This window comes from Solanum tuberosum, unplaced genomic scaffold, assembly GCF_000226075.1.
Source record: "Solanum tuberosum cultivar DM 1-3 516 R44 unplaced genomic scaffold, SolTub_3.0 scf00192, whole genome shotgun sequence".
Lineage (NCBI taxonomy): Eukaryota > Viridiplantae > Streptophyta > Magnoliopsida > Solanales > Solanaceae > Solanum > Solanum tuberosum.
The window spans coordinates 493341-514025 of NW_006239115.1; the positions used below are offsets into that span (position 1 = coordinate 493341).

Genomic DNA, 20685 nt, shown 5'->3' on the forward strand with positions numbered 1-20685 from the left:
GTCATGAAATCTATCCACAACTTTCTCAATTATCTGAATAGTAGCAATTTCCACTTGTTGCAATGTCTCAAGTGTAAAGTTGGACAAAACTACTCCATCCAGCAACAAAAGCCAAAGAAAATGATCTGATGCAAAGTGCAAGTCTATACTGTCTTCTAAGATAGTAAGGAAATTGGCATTACTCCTATTTCCTCTGTAATAACTTGTCCAACCTTAACCAGAATCATAACACATCTAAAGTGGCAGATGTCTCTGTAACATATTCCACTATTAAGATTGAAATTAAGATGTAATCCCACCACATCAGTTATCGAAAACCAATTTTCTAGAAACAAGTTTTCTTTTCCAATTTCCAAAGGTACTGTTGCAATTGGAGGTTGCTGAGATAGTGTGAGATCACATATAACTCCGAGAAGCCAACCAATTGTGCCATCTTCACTTGCAACAATAATTATCATTCTCTTTTCAATTTCGGCAAAAAATCGGCCACCATTACCCTTAAGCCTTTCTATATTCAAATACAATCTACGTAAAACACTATCAGGAGCTTCGTCTCCCAAATTAAAAACTTTATATTTGTTAAGAAGATGACGAAATGTACGAAGAAGTTCTCCTCCAAATTGACCTCCACCTTTAGAGTTGTTGAGCGCTAGCACCGGGCATGTATGTACATCAAGTAAATGTAAATTGTTGTTCGAAGCATTCGGTGCAAGTATATAAGTAAGAATATAAAAGTCTTTATGGATGTTATTGTGCTCGGACTCAGAATCTGCCATTAACTCTAACATTTCAGAGTTTTTCCCATTGTGCACTAGTTTGCTATCCTGCGATTTGTGTCAGTGTACTGAATGAACAACCATTCCAATCGTCAACCATGCCAATCTAGCATTCTAGCCAATGGTAGAACCAGATGTAGGAATATCATCTACAAGCAAATAAATACTAGTAAAGAAAGGAGATGTGTTATCCATTGTTTCATCTACGTCCCTTCAATACAAATTCCTTAAAAATAACAGTCCAACTAAAATTGGGATCTACAATTAACGATCTTGCGACCTTGTGGCCACAACCAATGATAGAAGACGACCGAAGATTGTTGTCGAATAAGCTTGTTGCACTAATGCTGAAATATTTGATAGTTCCCTCGTCCATTGCAAACAATCCCAAGTCATCAAGAAGCTCACAATCGTTGTACTCTTCCCCAACAACTACCATATTTCTATACTTTGCAGCGGTGATTGCTTCCATGAGCTTAGCATCATCAACAACTTCGCGCATGAAGAATGTGTTCATGGAATGATCATTGTGTGCACCGAAAGCAGAAAACAACAAATTAGTGGGGTGCTCTTGTGGTGGAGGTGTTTCATAGGATATTGTACGAATATTTTGTCCCCCTTCTCGACTTGATTGATCATTATCATACTGAGACAATTCAGAGAGGGGTTTGTTTGGAAATCCAAGTGCTTCATCTTTAGTAGGGTTATTAGATATATTTGGATCCGACACCATTTGATCATACATACGAGGTACTGAATAAATCGGTCTACCGCCCATATCATCAAAAGTATCAATATATTACTTCCAACAGAGGTATTGTCCAAGGAATCTACTTTATTACACTTCTCCGAAATTTTATCGAACATGTGATCTACCTCAGAGTTTTCAGCAAAGAGATCATACGAAATTTCTAGTGAAACCGAGATATTGCCCTATTCAGAAAGATGGGATACCTGGTTCTCTGGTAACACCAAAGTTTCATCTCTAAAGCAATTAGTTTCCCATCCAACATCTCCTTGAACAATGTGTGTGCTAGGCTTGGTTTGTTGCGGTCTGAGTGTTCATTCAAGTATTGAGGCGAGTATGAGTTAGTAATATAATTATCCACTGTCTCATGTTGCTTGGGAATGGGTACAAACTCGCTATATGTGTCTCTAGTATGAGAGCAAAAACGAATCAACACTTTGTCCAAAAAATGATCCCAACCAGCGAGTTGTTTGTTGCGAAATAACCATCGATACCATTCTAAAGCATCACCATCAAAACAAAATGAAGCGAATGACAGTTTATGCTCTAATAAAATGTTGTGGAATGCGAAATACTTATATTCCTGAAGAACCCAGACCGCCGGATTATCACCACTAAATCGCGGAAGCAAAACTGAATCTGGTATACGACGAGGAGTTAAATGGGGCAGAACATGGGATGAATGGTGGAAATCAAACCGTTCTCGGAATGCACAAATAGATTCATTAAGGGAGATGAGAGAAGTGTCCACCATGGTAGACATATCAATGAAAGCACCAATGTAACAACTCCAATTTCACAATAGAAACATTCAAATATTATAATCACTAAACTCGAAGTTACAACGGAAAATGGAACTAACAAAAAAAAACTATTGTAGAAGATAACTAGAAGGGAGATGAGAAGCATAGACTCAAATAAAGGGGATGAGAGGACTAGACATTTTTCTCAACAATTTGCATAATCCCTAAATCACATATCACTACCCTTTTTGATGGAACGTTTTGTTATATTCTAGGTGCTTTGATGATCCTCACAAATACAGGGTCCCTGACAGAGTGCTTTCGTCCAGATTCAAATGGGGTACAACTGTAAAGTTGTCATGTCAGGTGGTAGGTGAAAAGTGCAGTGTACTTCACCAATAGAAAGAGCGGACGAGACTGTCTGTTTCTGTGGATCACAAATGCAAGGACCCAGTCTCTGGCAGAGTTCTCTTGTCCAAATTTATAATGGTAAACAACTGTAAAGTTGTCCAATCAGAGGTTGGTGAGGCATTATCGTACTACACCAATCAGAATGGACGAGGTTGTTTGTCCAACGATCAATAACTCTTTATGGTTGATTTAATCAACATGACAAACAACAAATTAAATCATTCATTCAAAAGGAGTGAGAGCCAGCAAGTCTTCTCAAGAACTCACTAAGAAAAGTTTGCAAGGGACCTGGTCCCTGCAAGACTGCATATGTGAAAGGACGAAAAGACAACTGTCAGAAAAGCTACCACCTTTGATGTGGTAGGTGCACGTCTTTCCAGAGAAGCAGGCTCTCAGCCAAATGGGCGGTCCCAAGGAGTTTGTGGCTTTTTTATATAGTCTCTTCCACAAAACACAAACTCAAGATTTCGCAAACAAAAACTCATAAGCTAAAAAGAGAAGGCCATTTTCAAGGAAGAACTCAAGCACAAGAACACATACAACAAGGACCTGATCAACTGAATGAGTGCTTTCCATACCTGTTGTTGTTCTTGATTGTTTGTATTTGTGCTTAACTTGTAGGATTTGTTTCACTTGTGTTAGAAACGTTCCAAAACTTGTGTGAATCTTTGTAAGAACATAGTTAGGGGTAACTTTGTGTCATACTATAAAAGTCTATATTAATCGTTGAGGGTTAGTATATTGGGCAATGCAGGCATTTTGTTAGATTCGTTAAGTAATAGTTGTATTACATAGTGAGAGACTAGGAGGTTAATCTCATTGTTGTGGTGTAAACTGCATGTGTTTCGCTTTTGCTTGAGAAGATTAATGAAAACAGTTTGAAAGTCCTGTGTGACACGTCGTGGTTTTACTCGCTTGAGTGAGGAGGTTTCTACGTAAAACTCTTGTTCCTGTTTTACATTATGTTATTTATTTTCTGCACTATTATTCTGTCGAGGGACCTGGTCCCGTGATCACTGGTGGACGCATACATTCCAACACGTTTCATGCCCATTACTCGACCCAGATCCCAAATTAATATGGCCCTATTACTCGTTCTCAGCCCAATAACTCTTGTCAGCCCAATAACAACTTGTATGACATTAGTATCTACATTGGGCTGGACTTGGTTCATAACAGCTACAAGCATTAAGAGGCAATGAAAAAGGATAAAGGAGAAACCTTTCTAGCCTACGCTAAAAAGATATGTTTGATATGTATCCCTTGAGTATCCAAGTACCTTCCATTTAGGTGGAAACACACACACTTTCTTAAAGTCATCCAGTCTTCTGTGGTTTAAATCATTTGCAACTTAGTCATGAATATCATGTCGCAGTTATTTACATGTGTATAGGATGGTTTATGATGTTTATTTGTATCTGATTTTGGTCTAATCGGAGAATCTGACAGTTCTATACAGTCTAATTTGTGTTGGTCTTCGTTGCTCACATGTGATGATTGCATATATCATTTCATTCAGTATATAGAACTGTTGATTCAAATTGTTATATCCTAATTGTTCTTTCTTGATTTCAAACACTTTTTTTCTTAAAATAGTTTGATCTTTTGATAGATCTACAAGGAACAACGTATACTTATAATACTTGTAGTGACAATTTTGTTTTTTTCCTTGTATCCTTTCATTTCTTATAGTTATATATTCTTTTACTTGGGTTCACCATATTGAAACATATTTGTTTCTTGTGGAATTAATTTCTGAAGCAATTGAGATATGCACCTCAGCAACACTAGGTTTCATATGAGGAAGCCCTTAAAAGAAATCCAGTTTTGGCTAAAATGGTTATCGGTGAAGTTGTGTAATCTGTTGGGGATTGGATTGCACAGGTTAGTGGGGATTGAATAGAAATTTCTGCAAATGTCATGAATCATTTGAATTTGTTTTTCAACACAGGCATTGATTGGTTTTCCCTATACTTTTTCCAGTGCTTCTTTTTAAAATCGATCGTGCACGTATGTTGAGATCAGGCTTAGTTAGATTCACTCTCTTATCTGCACAATCATAGGTTTTAATTGTTCTGGACTAAGCAACACACTCTGATTCGTATTAGGCATTGTTTCCTTTCAAAGATTGGTGGGTGGTTCCTATCAAGGTTGCCTTTGATCTAACTGTTTGGTTAGCAATTTGGAACAACACTTCACATTTTTGGGAATTTTACGTCTTGAATCTCCTCTTGCTATTTTCAGTGAATTGAAGGCTACGTTCTTGCCGATGTTAACCGTAAGAAGATTTTTTGCTCTCACTTGTTGCTTCAATTACAAAATCACCTTTATATAATTGAACTTATTTCGCATCAAGCAGTGGTTCTTAACATTATTGTTTCTTGGTTTTCATATCTAGTAGCTCTGGATACGTGTGGTGCACGTATCTATTAGTTAGTATCAAAATCTTCTATACAATTTCAACTGATATGTTATAAAAATAAATAAATTAAAATATATCAAAAATACCAGCTCTCGAGGATGAGAACATTAATCTTATATTTTGATCACCTAACACTTGAATTCAAAATAAATTTAATAACTATAGAGTTGAAATATTAATTAAGGTAGCTGAGATACTATTTGTAATAGTTACTTTATATTACACATGCATATATGTTACTCTATGATGTTAAGGATACAATGTTTCTTTAAGATATATTTTTTTTGTAAAACATTCCACACAACTTTTTATATTTATCTACTTTAATAATAATTTGCACGCAAATTCTTCCTCAAAAAAATATGTTTTAGACCCTATCAAATTGTGTATGTGTGATCAGTGATTAGTACACATATATGAACCCAAAAGTATAATTTGATTGAAAAAATTTATTTTCCCAATTTGCATCATATGTGGCAATCTGTTGTACTCTAAACTAAATTATGAGACTATAATTACAACTTCTACTTCTACTCTCAAATTTAGATTATTTGAATAACTTGACGTGTAAAATATAATATCAAATTAAAATACCGACTTGACAAAATAAATTGCACATGATATAAAATAAAATAAAAAAGATTTAAATACCAAATTGTATGATTATTAAATAGAATAACTAAATCATCTGGTGCAAACATATAGTCCAATTCTCATACTGCATACATGTAAAACCTTTCATTTTGTATCAACTGGAAACCTTATTAATACAAATATCCAGAAAATCATACAAAATTTATAAAATAAAAGTAAATAAAATTATAACTATAGAACTATTTAAATTAATTATAAAATGCATAGGTCTAGATCATTACTACAAAATAAAGAAAGTGAGTATCCAAACAATGCTTAAACTTGACTATAAGAACCTAATGATATACCAACTTCTGAACATCCCAAAAACATAGGTTGACTTCTTCGTTAGTTTTCCAAATCAAATCTGGCTCATCTACAAATCAAAATAATTTGAAAGCAAGAACATATCAATTTAGAAACGAAAAAAGAATGAATATTTAGAATAATATCATATAATGATTATAAAAATGTTCAAAAGTTCTAACATTTAAAGGAAAGAAACGGAGAATTCATCTCATTATTGTTTCACTGAGAAGAGAAAATGATGATTAACAAAAATACGTAAAGAATGATATTTAGATAAGCATAAAAAAATAATTAAAAGGATAATAAAACAAAATGAAGATTGTCAAGCACTCACGACAAAAGATACAAACTTGGTAAGAATGTTTTTGTCCAAAAATAAAGAGGGTAAAACAATTGTGTTATAGCATAATAATGATATAGATTTTTTATTTTATTTGACACACCATTTAGGCTAATTAAATGTAAAACATGAGAGGAAAAAAAACAAGGAATAAACGAAAAAATGGAATATGAAGAGGCACAACAATTAATAGTAGTATAATTTTTAAGAGATTAATACACATTACACAAAAAAAAAAAAATGAATGAAGCGGCACAAAAATTAATTAGTTGTATAATTATTCAAAATTAATACACATTAAAAATCATTTTAATTATAAATTATGAAGATGCAGGAAAAGTTAATAAGAGAATTTGAATTTTTTAGATGAAGAACATGACGTGGAAGAGACTAAAAGACACCGAAAATGCAAAAATATAATATTATAATTTATTGTAAAAATTTTCATTTAGGGTCTTTCCACTTGTCAAAATAACGATTCAAGAGCCTTGATTTTCAAGTCAAACTAAAACATAATACTACTATAAATATAACAAATATTATTACCTTTTTTTTTTCAAAAGAAACATATTGGATAGCTATATTATATATATGAAACTCATATATTTACAACAAAATGGACAAGAAAATAGTCAGATACTTGCTTTTATGATAATTTTATATCTTTTGCTTGCTGGTCCACCAGGAGCTCTCAAAACCATATATTATGAACATTTTCTTGAACAAAAATTTCTTCATTTGAATCATGTTTTCTCCTTTCACAGCCTGAGTTGTGAAACCGAACCCAAAGGGGAACAAAGGATCATAGTGTGGATCGTCAACGTTCATTGAAAACTGATTGACTCTCTTGAACCAAGTACGCACGAATTTACCAGTTAATCCATAGTCATCAAAACATCAGCAATACCTTGGCCTTCCAACCAGACACAACTTCATCCATTTTCTCAATGTATGACTTGATCACAACAGGACATCCAAAAATGATGACTACAACACATTTCACTGTCAGTATAAAGCTAGGACCTGGATCAGGTATTGTGAGGTTTAAGCTATCGTTGTACACCTCAACATATGTATTTTCACCAACAACTACGAAAACATAGTTGAATCTGTTCGATTGCTCAAAGTTAAGTGTCTGGCTCCTACTTATATACTACTTGTGTGGTCGGATCAACATTATTCTTGATAGCATTTAGGACACTAGTTCCAATTGTAAGTCTAGAATGAAAGGAATAAGTTTCATGATACAAAATTTATGATTTTATATAGGAAAAACTATAAGAATATTAAAAGGTGTCTTTAATTTTTAAACTAATTATTAGAGGTTATGAATATAAACAGAATGATAATTATGAAACTCTATTATAATTTCATACCTTCTTTTTTGGGAATAATCCATGAAATAATGTATGTTAACCTCTCCATATATCAATTTCTACATTAAAAAATATATAATGATGTGAAATAAGTACCACTAAACAAAATAATTAGTAGTAACTATTTTTAGTGGCTTTCAATAAGGAATATGAAAAAAATCTATATCTATATATATAATAAAGGAGAAACATAGAGAAGGTGATGTGGCACCTCTCTATGGCTCCAATTGTACATTTTTTCTTTTTTTCTCCCCTTTTTTTTTGACATTTCTTCTTCATTTCTCTACATAATCTATTTACTAACTAATTTAATTAACAAATTGAATATTCCTTGGTAACTGACTAACCGCCAATCCACGTACATCTTTACATTAAAGCCCAAGTGACCCTCTGATGCAGCCCATGACAATAATATTTACTAATGCATTAATTTTCTTCATAATAGTAAGTTAGAGCGTTTTCTCCCCACGATTTTCTCTTCACGTAATGTGTATTAACTTTTGGTATTAATCACTGATAACTATAATGAAAATTAATTGGGAAATTTCTGTCTTTTGATACTCTACTGTTTGCCCTTTATATATCTTCCTATTCATCTTTTTAAGTTTATGTGGGGGGTATGTTATTGTTAATTCATAGATGTTGTGCCTTGGTGTGTATTTTTTATTGTACTATTTAATACTAATATCTTGTAAGATTCATTCAATAAATTTTTATTTTGTTTGTATTCTGGATCGACATGTATGATTTTACTTTGCTCATCTAACTCCCTTAATTATTCCTTAACCATGTTAAATGTTTAACATTTTAAAATTAAGGTGTTAATTGTACCTCCATGATAAATAAATAAAAAGAATGAGGAAAAAATAATATTGATACTCCTATAACCTTACAACTTCTCAATTTTTCAATTTTAGAGGTAAGAATTTTATGGTATAAAGTTATAAATTGAAGGTTAGCAAGACTAATTTATCTCTCTTAGCCAGGGGCAGACCTACATTGAAGCTTTCGAGGTGCTCAAGCTTCCATTAATTTCATATCGACTTATATATATTTATATAGAAATTTGAACGAATGGTATAAAATTAAATAGTGAGCTTCCAAGCAACAAGTAGTTGATTGGTGCAGTGGTTATTTATAGCTATTTCAAGTTGTATACTGCACCTGCTGTGTCCAGAACACCCACAACCTTAAAATCTTCAATCCGTACTACTCTTAGCCACCGTAAGGATTTTAGAAGTATAGGAAGAAATTTTTATGCAATTATTGGTACACCCCGATCCAAGAATATATAGTGGAAACCACTTCTATTTTTGTTTAATTTGAATAAATCTAATGGTGATTTGAATTATTTCCTATAAATCTTAAGTATGACTATAGTTTTCTTTTGAAATAGATTGTGTTTCATATGTGATTGATTAGTTGTCTATCTTCTTGAACTAATTAGTTTTGTGTCATTTTACTTATAATGATAGTTCTTTGTTGTTTTGGTATTGTTTCACTTCTCACGGTTAATACATTTGGAGATATTTATGATGCAATATTGGTTGAATAATTCCTCTTTTGCTTCAAATCTCAATTCATATCAAAGTGATATAAAAAACATAATTTTGATTGTTATTTTCGTCACCTATAAAATTTTGAGATGACAATAAGTGTTCATTTGCTAAATTAAATAATAAAATCCATTATTTCATTGAGTTTGATTAGCTTATGTAGATATTTTCTTATTGCATATGTGAATTTCTGATTCCTAATTGTAGAGTAAAATGTTGAGTATTTTTCGATAGCAAACACTAAAACAATAAACATATTATATAGTAACATGAAGCCATGAATTGATACTGTATTTAATTAAGATAAAAATAAAAGAAAGAATGAGAATCGTTATAAGGATCATTTCATTTAGAAAGCTAAAGAAGAGGAAAGTAGAAAAGAAATAATTATTTATTTCAAAATTAGACGAATCTAAGATTGTATCTCATTTAGCTTTATCACAATACTTGTGTCTAAACAATTAACATAAATAATTATGATATAAATAGATGATTTTTCCTTTAAATATCTTTCTACTTTTGATTTTTTAAATGTGAAGATGGGAAAGTCACAAAAATTAGGACAATACAATTTTTATATTATAAAATTTATAGAAGTGGGTGTATCTCATGTGCACCCAAAATTAGTGGCTATGGATTTTCATAGAAGTTCCTAAAAAAATGATATTTATACCATTTTATTTCAATTTTACATTTCAAATGGACATACTTTCCTTTGAATCATTTGTTAATAATAAAAATGTTGGAATTAATGTATGAATTGAGTTCAAATGCATGACGTGTATAAATATTTTTCTTTTCTTTTTCAATAGGATAAAAAGAAGAATGAATTATAGTAATCTAAATTCACAAAATGACCTTATAAATATTTTTCAATCATGTGAAGAGCCTCTTCGGAAGAGGCACCTCTCTATGGCATTCAATGACAGTTTACTTTTTTTGTCCTCTTTTTGGCATTTTCCTTGATTTCTCATTTGTAACTCACATCTCTTCATCTTTCAAGAAGCTAACCCCATCAGCAAATCCCATTAGTTTGCATAATGTAATTAGTATCTACAAACAATAAATTTACTCACATGGTAATATTGTACTAAATTGAAAATGAAAAATTCACCTTAAACAACAATAAAAAAGGGGAGAAAATTCTAACTGCTTAACTTTTAAAAGATGAAACAACGTTTTTTTTTTATAAGAATCAAGAAAGAGCCTCTCATTTTTAGGCTATTACAATTTAACAATTTGCTTTTATTGACCCAAATGAAAAAGGATCAAGAGTGGGAGTCAAAAATGAATTGTGGTAATATATTAAACCTCTTTTATTTGAACTTTAAATGTGTTGTGACCTTAATTTTTCTTTTATTCATCAATTTAATTAGTATAAAATTTCCTCCATTCATATTTATCCCTTTGTCCCTTTTTAAACCATTTTTCCTTTATTTATTTATTTATTTATTTTATTTTTAATATGTCAAAAAGTCTTAATATCATAAATTTTAAGTGGTAAGCGTTATTAAGTCTCTTTAATGAAAAAGAAAAAAGAAAAAAAATATCATTAAGTCAAATTTGAGGGAAGGTCTATGCAATTATCCTTTTCTTTCTTCATAGATCTACTATTTTTATGCTAATTTAGATGTTAGTTCTACATATAACACATTTACATTGGAAAATAACATGATTTTAGTGGAAGAAAACTTTAAGTTAATCCTTATGAAAATGTCTAAATCCTTATTTTATTCATCTACTATCAAATATATATCTTCGTCCCTTTTTCTGATAAATTTATTATTTTATTCTTATTACAATGTCATAACTTTATAAAAATGAACATATTTAAATGGATAATAAAGTCGGAAATTTTTAATTATTATAACTCTAACATAATTTTTTTTTTAAAAGGTATTAGATAGTGCTAATTTAAGGGCGTTTTTTTTTTTTTTGGATAAAATCAATATCTGATGAATCAAGTTACAATTATAAATCTTAGTGTTAGAATTTTTCACTTATTTGTTTGTATTTGAAGATTGAAAAGAATTTCAAAACTTTTTCTCACCGCGCGTAGCGCGGCTAAGTTTACTAGTTGTATAATAATAATGAGACTATTTAGACTTTATGACAGGTTCCAGTTATTACTATGTTATGTGGGTTTTATTTCAATGAATATATACTTTATGAGATTTTTTTTTAATCCATTTAACTGATTGATTATGTAGAGGAAATGAAGGGAAAATGCAAAAAAAAAAATGACAAAATAAATAAATATTAATACTGACCATAGAGAGGTGTCACATCACCTTTTTCTATTTTCAGTTTTATTATTATTATATATATATTTGGAAGATGAACAAAATGAAAAATTCATGAATTTAGTCCAACAATATAAAAATCAATACAGTGAATCCACATTCAAGAGTCTTTATGGTGGTTGATTCATGTACTAATATGATGATTTACTATCTAATATTTAATTTATTAAATAATTTATAACATTTATATTTAATAAAGGGGTAAAATTGTAATCTAACTTTTGCTTAAAATTCTTCTTACTTTTAGTATAATATATGATATATGATATATGCAGTGGCGAATCTAAAGGTAAAAAATAGGGCACCGGAACCCGTGGTCTCTTCGTAAAACTAGATATTTTATGTATATATTTTCTAAAATTTGTATATTATTATATTCTGGCACCCGTGCTATAAGAAGTCTATCTGGTCCACATGGTTAAATGTTGAGCTTTTGACCTTGAGGATGAAGAATCAATTATCACTTAATACATTTTTCTTGATGCATCCATGTTCGGATCAATTCCCACTTAATACATTTTTCTGGGTGCACCCATGTTTGAAAAATCCTAGATTCGCCTCTGGATATATGATATATGATAATTGATATGACGATGATATGATGAATTTATCAATGTTATTTACCTTAGCCATAGTTGCTAATATGCTGCTCATGTTCATTTTCTCTTCAGTTTTGTGGCGTTCTTTCTCTGATCTGGTCCATAAAGTTGAACATTACTCTGCATTTTCAAAGAAGATTTTTAAGTCAGGGTGTTCATTGAATCTCCATAATACTTTACTTGTCCAAATTAAACCTATGTTCTGTTGATAAATTGACATTTGGTGAGCAGATCGGAAAAGTGATTGAATGATAGTATCCTGCAGTTTATATCCTTCATATTCGTCGTTTTTTGCATGCATGCTTCTATCATGCAACATAATGTTTGAGGTTCAGTGTGGATTAGTAGCAACACATGCCCTTTTAACACGGATTCTCTTTATCTGGTTCATTTTTCAGGCTGGTTAAGCTGTGGTCATTTGCTCATCTTATTACATATGGTGTAATCCCAGTTGAACAAAGGCTTCTTTAGGTTGAATGTTGATGTGAGGCAAAAAATATATATTTTAATCATTATTTGCCTCACATTTATTATTTATATTTGTCCTTTTTGAGCATTAATTTTATGGATTGTGGTAAATAGTATATTTTATTTGTAGGAGTACATTGACATAAAGTTAAAGAAGTTTGAAGCTAAAACGAATTAAAGATGGAAGGTTGAAGAAGGAAATCAAACAGGCAACTTAATGAAATAAATTCAATATAATAATGTATAAGGAAAAGGTGCAGCAATAGTGAAATTGAAGATTACTGCTGCTGCTGCCACGTGGCAGCCAATAACGGCAGCAGGAACCCAACATGGCGGCTACAGTGTTTTACGCACGGGAGAAATTTCAATTCCTTTTGGTTTCGGTTTTGAATTCCTAATTTGCTTTGAACTCAATTATTTTTTTTAGGGTTTACTACATTTATAAATAGTTCATAGAAATAATTATTAGGGAGACCAATATAGAGTAAGGAAGAGACACTTTTGAAGAGAAAGCCGTCAATACTTTTTAGGGTTCTTTTCTTCTTCTTCTTCTTCTTCTTATTTTCTTAGAGATTAGTAGATAAAGCCCTTGTTATGGGGCTGTAGCTACGGATTCAATGTTGATTATTTAAGGTTTTCGAATTAATTCTTGGTTGTCATTATAAGTTACTTCTATATTCCTGTTTTAGTATTTTGTGCTTGATCACCATAAAATAAATCTAGTGTCTAATCTTAAAATCGAACGAGGAGGGATTAGATAGACCAGGGGATATAGAGAGCTCGGTCCACCCATTAAATTGAGGTGATTAGTGTTCAGGAGTGACGCCCAGACGAACACTTTGCTTGGTTATGAAATAGGATGAAATATACATGCTCGCTAGTTAGTTTATTTATCCACGCTCAATGATGTAGTTAGATGGCTAACTGGGGTAGGCGGCGAGAGGCGAACCACCCGGGCCATACTATCAACCCTATAAACCAGTAATTTGACAACTGAAGTGAATTCTAAGCCAATGATATGATGCATGATATTCAATGTATGCTGCAGCCCTGGAATTGTTTTTAAACTTGCTTGAACCATATTATATCAAAGTTGTTCACAATTAGTTACTTTCATTTAGTGCATAATTATTAGTAGATACTTAACTAAATCAACAACTCTTAAAAAGGTTACTTGGTTACTTTTAGTTGTAGAATTGAGTGAATATAAGTTGATCATAAGTCCCTTGGGAACGATAACTCGTTTCTTGAATAATCTATACTACTTGTGCGACCACGCCCACTTGCATGTATTTTGGGAGTAACAAATGTGTAGAACTCATTTGGGTGACAATACTCTCAACGTAAGCATCCCAAATTCAACGACAATTTTTTACTTTTTTGGTGCATGGTATTCAAGAACTGAGTTTCGGAAATACTATAAGCATGTTGGCATGTATAATTCAATACTGTATTCTTTGGAGGTAGTTAATCTTTTTTAAGGAAATTGATGACGGTCCATCGCCTTTACTCTTTTGGTACATATGTGAACTCCCAAAGGTTTCTTATTCTTCAACAAGATGTTGTCCATGACTATTTAGGGACAGGTAGCTCTTAGGTTACACCCAATCAGTCACTCCGATTTAGTCTTTTCGAACAGGGATATTACTGCTTGCATTTGTTTTGTTTGTCCAATCAGTAGGACCTATCTGTAGTTCCCTACGTTATTTCAAACTTTAATGACTGAATAATGCAGATACAATTACCTATTCTAAAAAAAAGAAAAGTCGAGGGTCTATCAGAAACAGTCTCTCTACCTCCATGAGGTAGGAGTAAGGTCTGCGTACATCTTACCCTCTCCAGATCCCACCTGTGGAGTTACACTGGGTATATTGCTGTTAATTTGTTGTTGTTAGAATAAAACAGATGGAACTACAAGAAGTGCACCATATTCTGACTTCATTTGTTCTTTTGTTTACTATTAGTTATTCAAATGAGAAATCAGAATCTAGAGTCTCTGAGGTGATCGTAGAAGCAGTAGAGGTGCAACCTCTCCCACATTAAGTCCACCACAGGTATGTGAAATAACTAACTACTTACAAGATATAGATATACGGTGAAGTCAAAATTGACATACTAACCTCAATTTTATGCACGTTGTAGGAGTAAACGAATGGAAGAGTTATGACACGAAAAAGATTCGAGGATATGTATAGCTTTGAGGTGATATAGCTGCAGATACTTGCGGTACCTGACTCTCAGAAAACATCCTCTGAGATACTCCCTTATAATTTATGCATACTGCATGCAACCCTCCTTCCTCCGTGCATGTACACAAATTCTTTTGTAGTAACTGTAAAATAGTGCAATCACAACCTGTAATGTTCGTGCTGGAGTTCCAACAGAAAGTTCCATAATAGAAGTATAGCTTATAACATAATATTAACTGTCTTAAAGGATCATGAAATATGAATGAAGGGAACTGGTGGTTCAAGCCTGATACTGTCTGTTCTTCTCTTTTGCATTTCACTTCACTTGCAACAACATACATATAGAGATCGCAACTGGGCGGAGCGGATGCGGGACGGGGTTCGGTCCCACATACCAACTTTTTTCATGGCATCAAAGTGGAGCTTTTGGATGGAGTGGGTGGGCATTTTGTGATCTTTTTAATTAGTTTAATTAATTGTTAGGATAGTGACACGTCATTAATGAATTTGTTAATTGGGTTATCATTTAGACCATTAAATATAAGGGCAAAAAGAGTCAAAAGGTTGATGTTGGGGCATTTTAGGTCCAATAGGTAGATAAAGAGTAATTTTACACTAATTCATATAGTTAAGAGGTATTTCAGGCTATTTCCCATTTTATCAAACAAATCTAAAATATATAGAGAAAATACAAAAAGAAATTAAAGAGATTCCAGGAGTTTTTTTTTGGTAGGGGAAATAGGAAGTGGGATTACAATATAGAGAGTTAAATCATCCCAACAAGGTCAAAGTTCACTGAGCTATTAAGATTTTCGCACCCCGATGTAGAATCAGCACAAAAGCACTTCTTCAATCAGCTTGTCCAAGTTCAAGTATGAAGATCCACCATTCGGATTAACAACCTTTTGAATTTCCTGTTTCCACTCCATTGCTTTTCTTTTTATCTCTTTTCCCTTTTCACCCTCCATGACCTCCTTCACAATCCTCTCAATTTCTTCCCTCTTCACATCTTCCTCTATCCCAATACCAACTCCCCACTTCTTGCAACAACACATGCGATTCGTCTGTTGATCCCCAAAAAACGGCCAACAAAGCATTGGCACCCCGAAAGACAAGCTTTCAAAAATCGAGTTCCATCCACAATGAGTCAAGAAACCCCCAATAGCAGGGTGTTCCAACACTAAAACTTGGTCACACCAAGTTACTATCTTACCCCTATCTTTAACTTGAAAAAGATATTCGGGCGGGAGAGGGAGAGGAACCACATCATCACTGATAACAAGATCGGGTCGAACTATCCACAAGAAATTCTTCATGCTATTAGCAAGTCCCCAACCAAATTCTTCAAATTGTCTACTCGTCATCACCGTTGTGCTACCAAAGTTAACATAAATCACCGATGCTGGATCTCGGGAATCGAGCCATTCAATGCAATCGGAGTCATTTCTCCATAAATTAGACCTCAATTTTTCGATACCGGTATCTGGAGAGATTTGTTTGGCAAGGAGAGAAAGAGGTCCGATAGTGTAGATCCGATTAAATATGGATGAAAGTGATGTTAAAGCTTGGGGTTCTAAGGCATCAAATGTGTGTATTAATACAGCTGAAGATCTGTTAACTATGGTTGATGAGCATTGGTCGATGATAAAATTAAGAATTGGGTCATAGGAATTTGTAGCCCAAATGGATGTTGGTATGTCTCCTAAACGGATACTGCCTATTCCAGGAATCCAATCAATGGTTTGCTCCATAAACTCTCTTCTGAGATAACTGTCATCTGCTAATTCCAAGATACAATAAGGAGAAAGATCAAATATCTATTAAACCGTTTATACATTATTAACTGTTCGTTTGGCATTGTTATTAAAAGGCCAAAAACACTTATTTTGAAAAAAAAAAAAAAAAAAATTTGAAAATATTATGTGTTTGGCAAATCAGTAATAAAAATTTCTGCTCCTTTATAACAGTACAAGCAAAAAAATATTTTTTTGAAGACTATAATATCATTTCGATATATAAATATTTACCAATACATCCCTTATTAATTAATTAGCATATCTCATAAATTTGGTTAAGTTTTATTTTAGAATTTTATTTTTTATATTTATATAATAGACTTTTTTATTATATTCTATGTTTATATATTATATATTTTATGTTTTTCTTTTGCAGAATTAGAAAAAAAAAATAACAATAATATTTTGCAAGATTAGAAAAAAGAAAAAAAAATAACAATTAAAGATTTCAGTGCTCCAAGAAAAGAAAAGGTATAATATTGATTGTAAATTTGAATATGTACATTTTAATTTAATTTAAAAAAATTGAATTAAAATATTTTTATAATAGATATTTAAAATAGTTTCTCTCTATAAGATAATCTTAGTATTAAAATTACATGGATACTTGTCATTTTTCGTAATTTAACTCTCAAAAATACTTTTAGAAAAGATAAGTCAAACACAATTTGCTTACGAAAAATACTTTTCAATGAATTAGTCAAGCACAAATTATTATTTTTCAAAATTGTTTTTTTAAAACGCTATTTTAAAAAAAGTACTTCTAAAAATAAGCAACTTTTAACAACAATATCAAACAGACTCTAAGTCACTTAAATAATAAAGCACTCAAGGGACGGCTCAACATAATTGAAGGCCTAACACAAAATTTTGAATTAGAGGCTAAAACCTAAACAAATTTTGTATACATATTATTTGAAATTCATTTTTTAAACTTTTTTTTGGGTGCAAAATTATGATCTCTTAATAATTTTTTGATTGATTTTTCAAATATATTTTTTCTCAATTGTTAATTTTATGTAAGGTTTTATCAATTTTAATGTTGAAAAAGGTTCTTCCTCTGAAACAATTATTACATGAACTACTCTCCCCCGTCATTAATTATTTGTCCATTTTTGAATTGACATACCTATTAAAAGAATAATGATTAACATAGAGAGTTTATCATTTTACTCCTATTTATTATGAAGGGATGAATTAAAAATTTCAGATTTTTAAGAATTTCTATCTTTTTCAAAATTAATTAATTGATGATATAATAGGTAAAAAAATTGTTCATTCTTGATTTATCAAAATGGACAAGTAAAAAAGGAAAATTGAACAAGTAATTAGGAATCAGAGGGAGTATTAACATAATTATATAAGCAATAAATTGAAAATTTTAAAATAAAATATTTTAGTTAAAATGAAAGGATTTGATTCAAGAAAAAAAAATTACGATTCAATTTTGCTCAACGCCATTTGATTATTGACTCTTCTTTTGATAGAGTATTACTGTTAGCGGAAACGTGAAAATAAAGAACAAGGAAGAACAACAATATTTAACGTGGTTTGGGTTAGAATGATCCTACGTCCACCAAAGAATAACTGTACCCAAAAAAAATTCACTCTGCAAAGAGTACAAGTGAAATATTACAAGAGAGAAAGAAGATCAAATGCCTAGGAGATGAGAAGGCAAGTGAGAGGTTGTCTTGAAAATGAGTTAAGAGTTACTTATTTATATGAATGAATTCTTCCTATTGATGTCATCCATTACCTCACTATGTGTCAAAAATGTCAATATAAATTTCACCTACAAAGATATTATCTTGACCATTTATTTTATACGAATAAAAAATTATTTTCCTACCAAATCTGCACATTAATTCATCTTCTATTGGGTTTGACCCCACAAGGACCAAATCAACTCTTTCAATTACTTAAACCTTTCATAATTCATAGAGTTTAAGAAAGAGAGTACAAATGAGTTTTAAAAAAATAAAATAATATAAGTATTAGCAGACAAAATAATATTGCTTGGTTTTTTCTATTTAAAAAGGGTTAAAATAAATAGATATAAATTTATAAAAAATGTCATACTACTTTTATCATAAATATTTGTTGGTGTATTATGCATTTTATTATTAAAATAAAATATTAAGTGCATAAATTAGTGGTTATGAATTGTGGTAGAAGATGACTATTGATTCTTGTAACTTATATGTCCATTAGTTCTTGTAACCCGCATGGTCATTAGTTTCTTGTAACTCATATGACCATTAGTTTCTTGTAACTCATGTAACATCTATCACATTTATTGACTCACGTTACTACCCCTCATTCTACCTATTGATTATATGAAAGACCTCTTCACCTATAAATAGTGGTGTTTCTTCCTTTGTGAAGTATCTCAAAAAGATGAAAAGTGTGAAGTAATATTGTAGTGTGTAATAGTGAAAGAGAGAGTTGAGACATAGAAAAATATTCTAAGTCTTCAACTATATTCACAATATAAAAGAGAGTATTTATATGTCGAAGGAAGGTGTTCTTATGTGGAGCTTTGGACTCTTCAACTAATCCGAAGTTACTTGAATTGTACACGTTGCTGGGATGTTGTATTCTGGAGGGGACAAGTCAAGAGATATACTGCTGGATCGGTGTAGATTAAGCCGCAGTGGGCTTGAATCTCCTTAAAGATAGCAAGATATCAGTGCCTCAGCCTAAAGATTTGTTTATACATTTTTGTTCATTTTATTTCAACTGTAATTTATTGTATTTGTGATACATTACACCAACAATATTTAGAAAGAAATTACAACAAAATTTAAAATATAAGAATTATTTCTTTTGCCAAACAATAAGGATTATAAAAGATGTGAGTTTTACTACCTTTAGGTGGTGAAATCCGTCTTTCAATTATTTGCGGATAGTATTGGAAAAAACAGAGCACAGTCATGGCAGTAAGAGTATAAAACAAGACATGAGGGATTCCGAGTTGTTCCGCAGCATCAATGGTGAAGGACATAAATCCATCCGAAACAATACAACTTACTGCAGGAATATTTTCATCATCAGTGGACTGATCAATCCTATCAAGCAAGCTGCGAAAAGGAGCACTCAAGTTTTTCTGAGTCGAAACACATAGTTCAGTAAGATCTTGAGTCGTACTCGCTAGTGCATCCGATGATATTAATCCGTCGGGGATGGTTTCAAATCGGAAGCTTGAGGAAGAATTTAGGGATTCATGATCAGATGATTCTAATAATATTCTTTTGTAGTTGAATTCAGTGTGAACAAACGTTATATGGAAGCCTTTGTAGTGAAGGAGTTTTGCTAGATTTAGCATTGGGTTTATATGGCCTTGAGCTGGGAATGGGATACAAACAGCATGAGGCATTTGATTTTGGCCTGATGATTTCATTCTATTTCTGCTTTCCTCAGTCAATTACTCTACTTAACCATCTTTTATATATGGTTCCATGGAGGGGCCGCTCAACCTAATTGACGATCTAAAGCGAAATTTTAATTTGACGCCTAAAATATTAACAAACTTGGTATACATATTTATTCAAAATTTATTTTTCTTATACTATTTAGATGAAAATTATTATTATTTAATATTTTGTTTTTTTCAATTGTTAGTTTTAGGTAAGATTTTATCAACTCATCAACGTTGAAAAATATATTTTCAATGAGACAACTATTATATGAATTGTTAACATAATTCTACAAGTAACAAGTTGATAAATATTAAATAAAGATAAGAGTTAGAACCATAGAATCTGATCCAAGAAGTTGATGACTTGATATACTCCACTTTAATATGCTTATTGTAATGCTTGAAATTAAAATTTAAATAGAAACAACTTTTTTTTTGTAATTCACTTTGTTCCACACTTTTCACTATTGATTCATATTTTTAAAATACAAAATTGTGTTAAAGCGGATAAAATAATATATTTTTAAAAAATTATACTTTTTATCATAAATAATCAATTTTTTTCTATAAAGAATTTAACATATAATTTATTCTTGAT

At 31.5% G+C, this 20685-nt stretch overlaps 1 protein-coding gene across 1 annotated transcript; it reads right to left on the reverse strand.

The window, feature by feature from the left end:
- Nucleotides 1–15544: 15544 nt before the first annotated feature.
- LOC102583327 (7-deoxyloganetin glucosyltransferase-like) lies at nt 15545–20073 on the reverse strand. Its single transcript, XM_006355073.2, has 2 exons — nt 19538–20073; nt 15545–16650 (listed from the first exon to the last, which is right to left on the reverse strand). The coding sequence occupies exons 1-2, from the start codon at nt 20067–20069 to the stop codon at nt 15704–15706; spliced, it is 1479 nt and encodes a 492-aa protein (XP_006355135.2). The 5' UTR covers nt 20070–20073; the 3' UTR covers nt 15545–15703.
- Nucleotides 20074–20685: the final 612 nt, after the last annotated feature.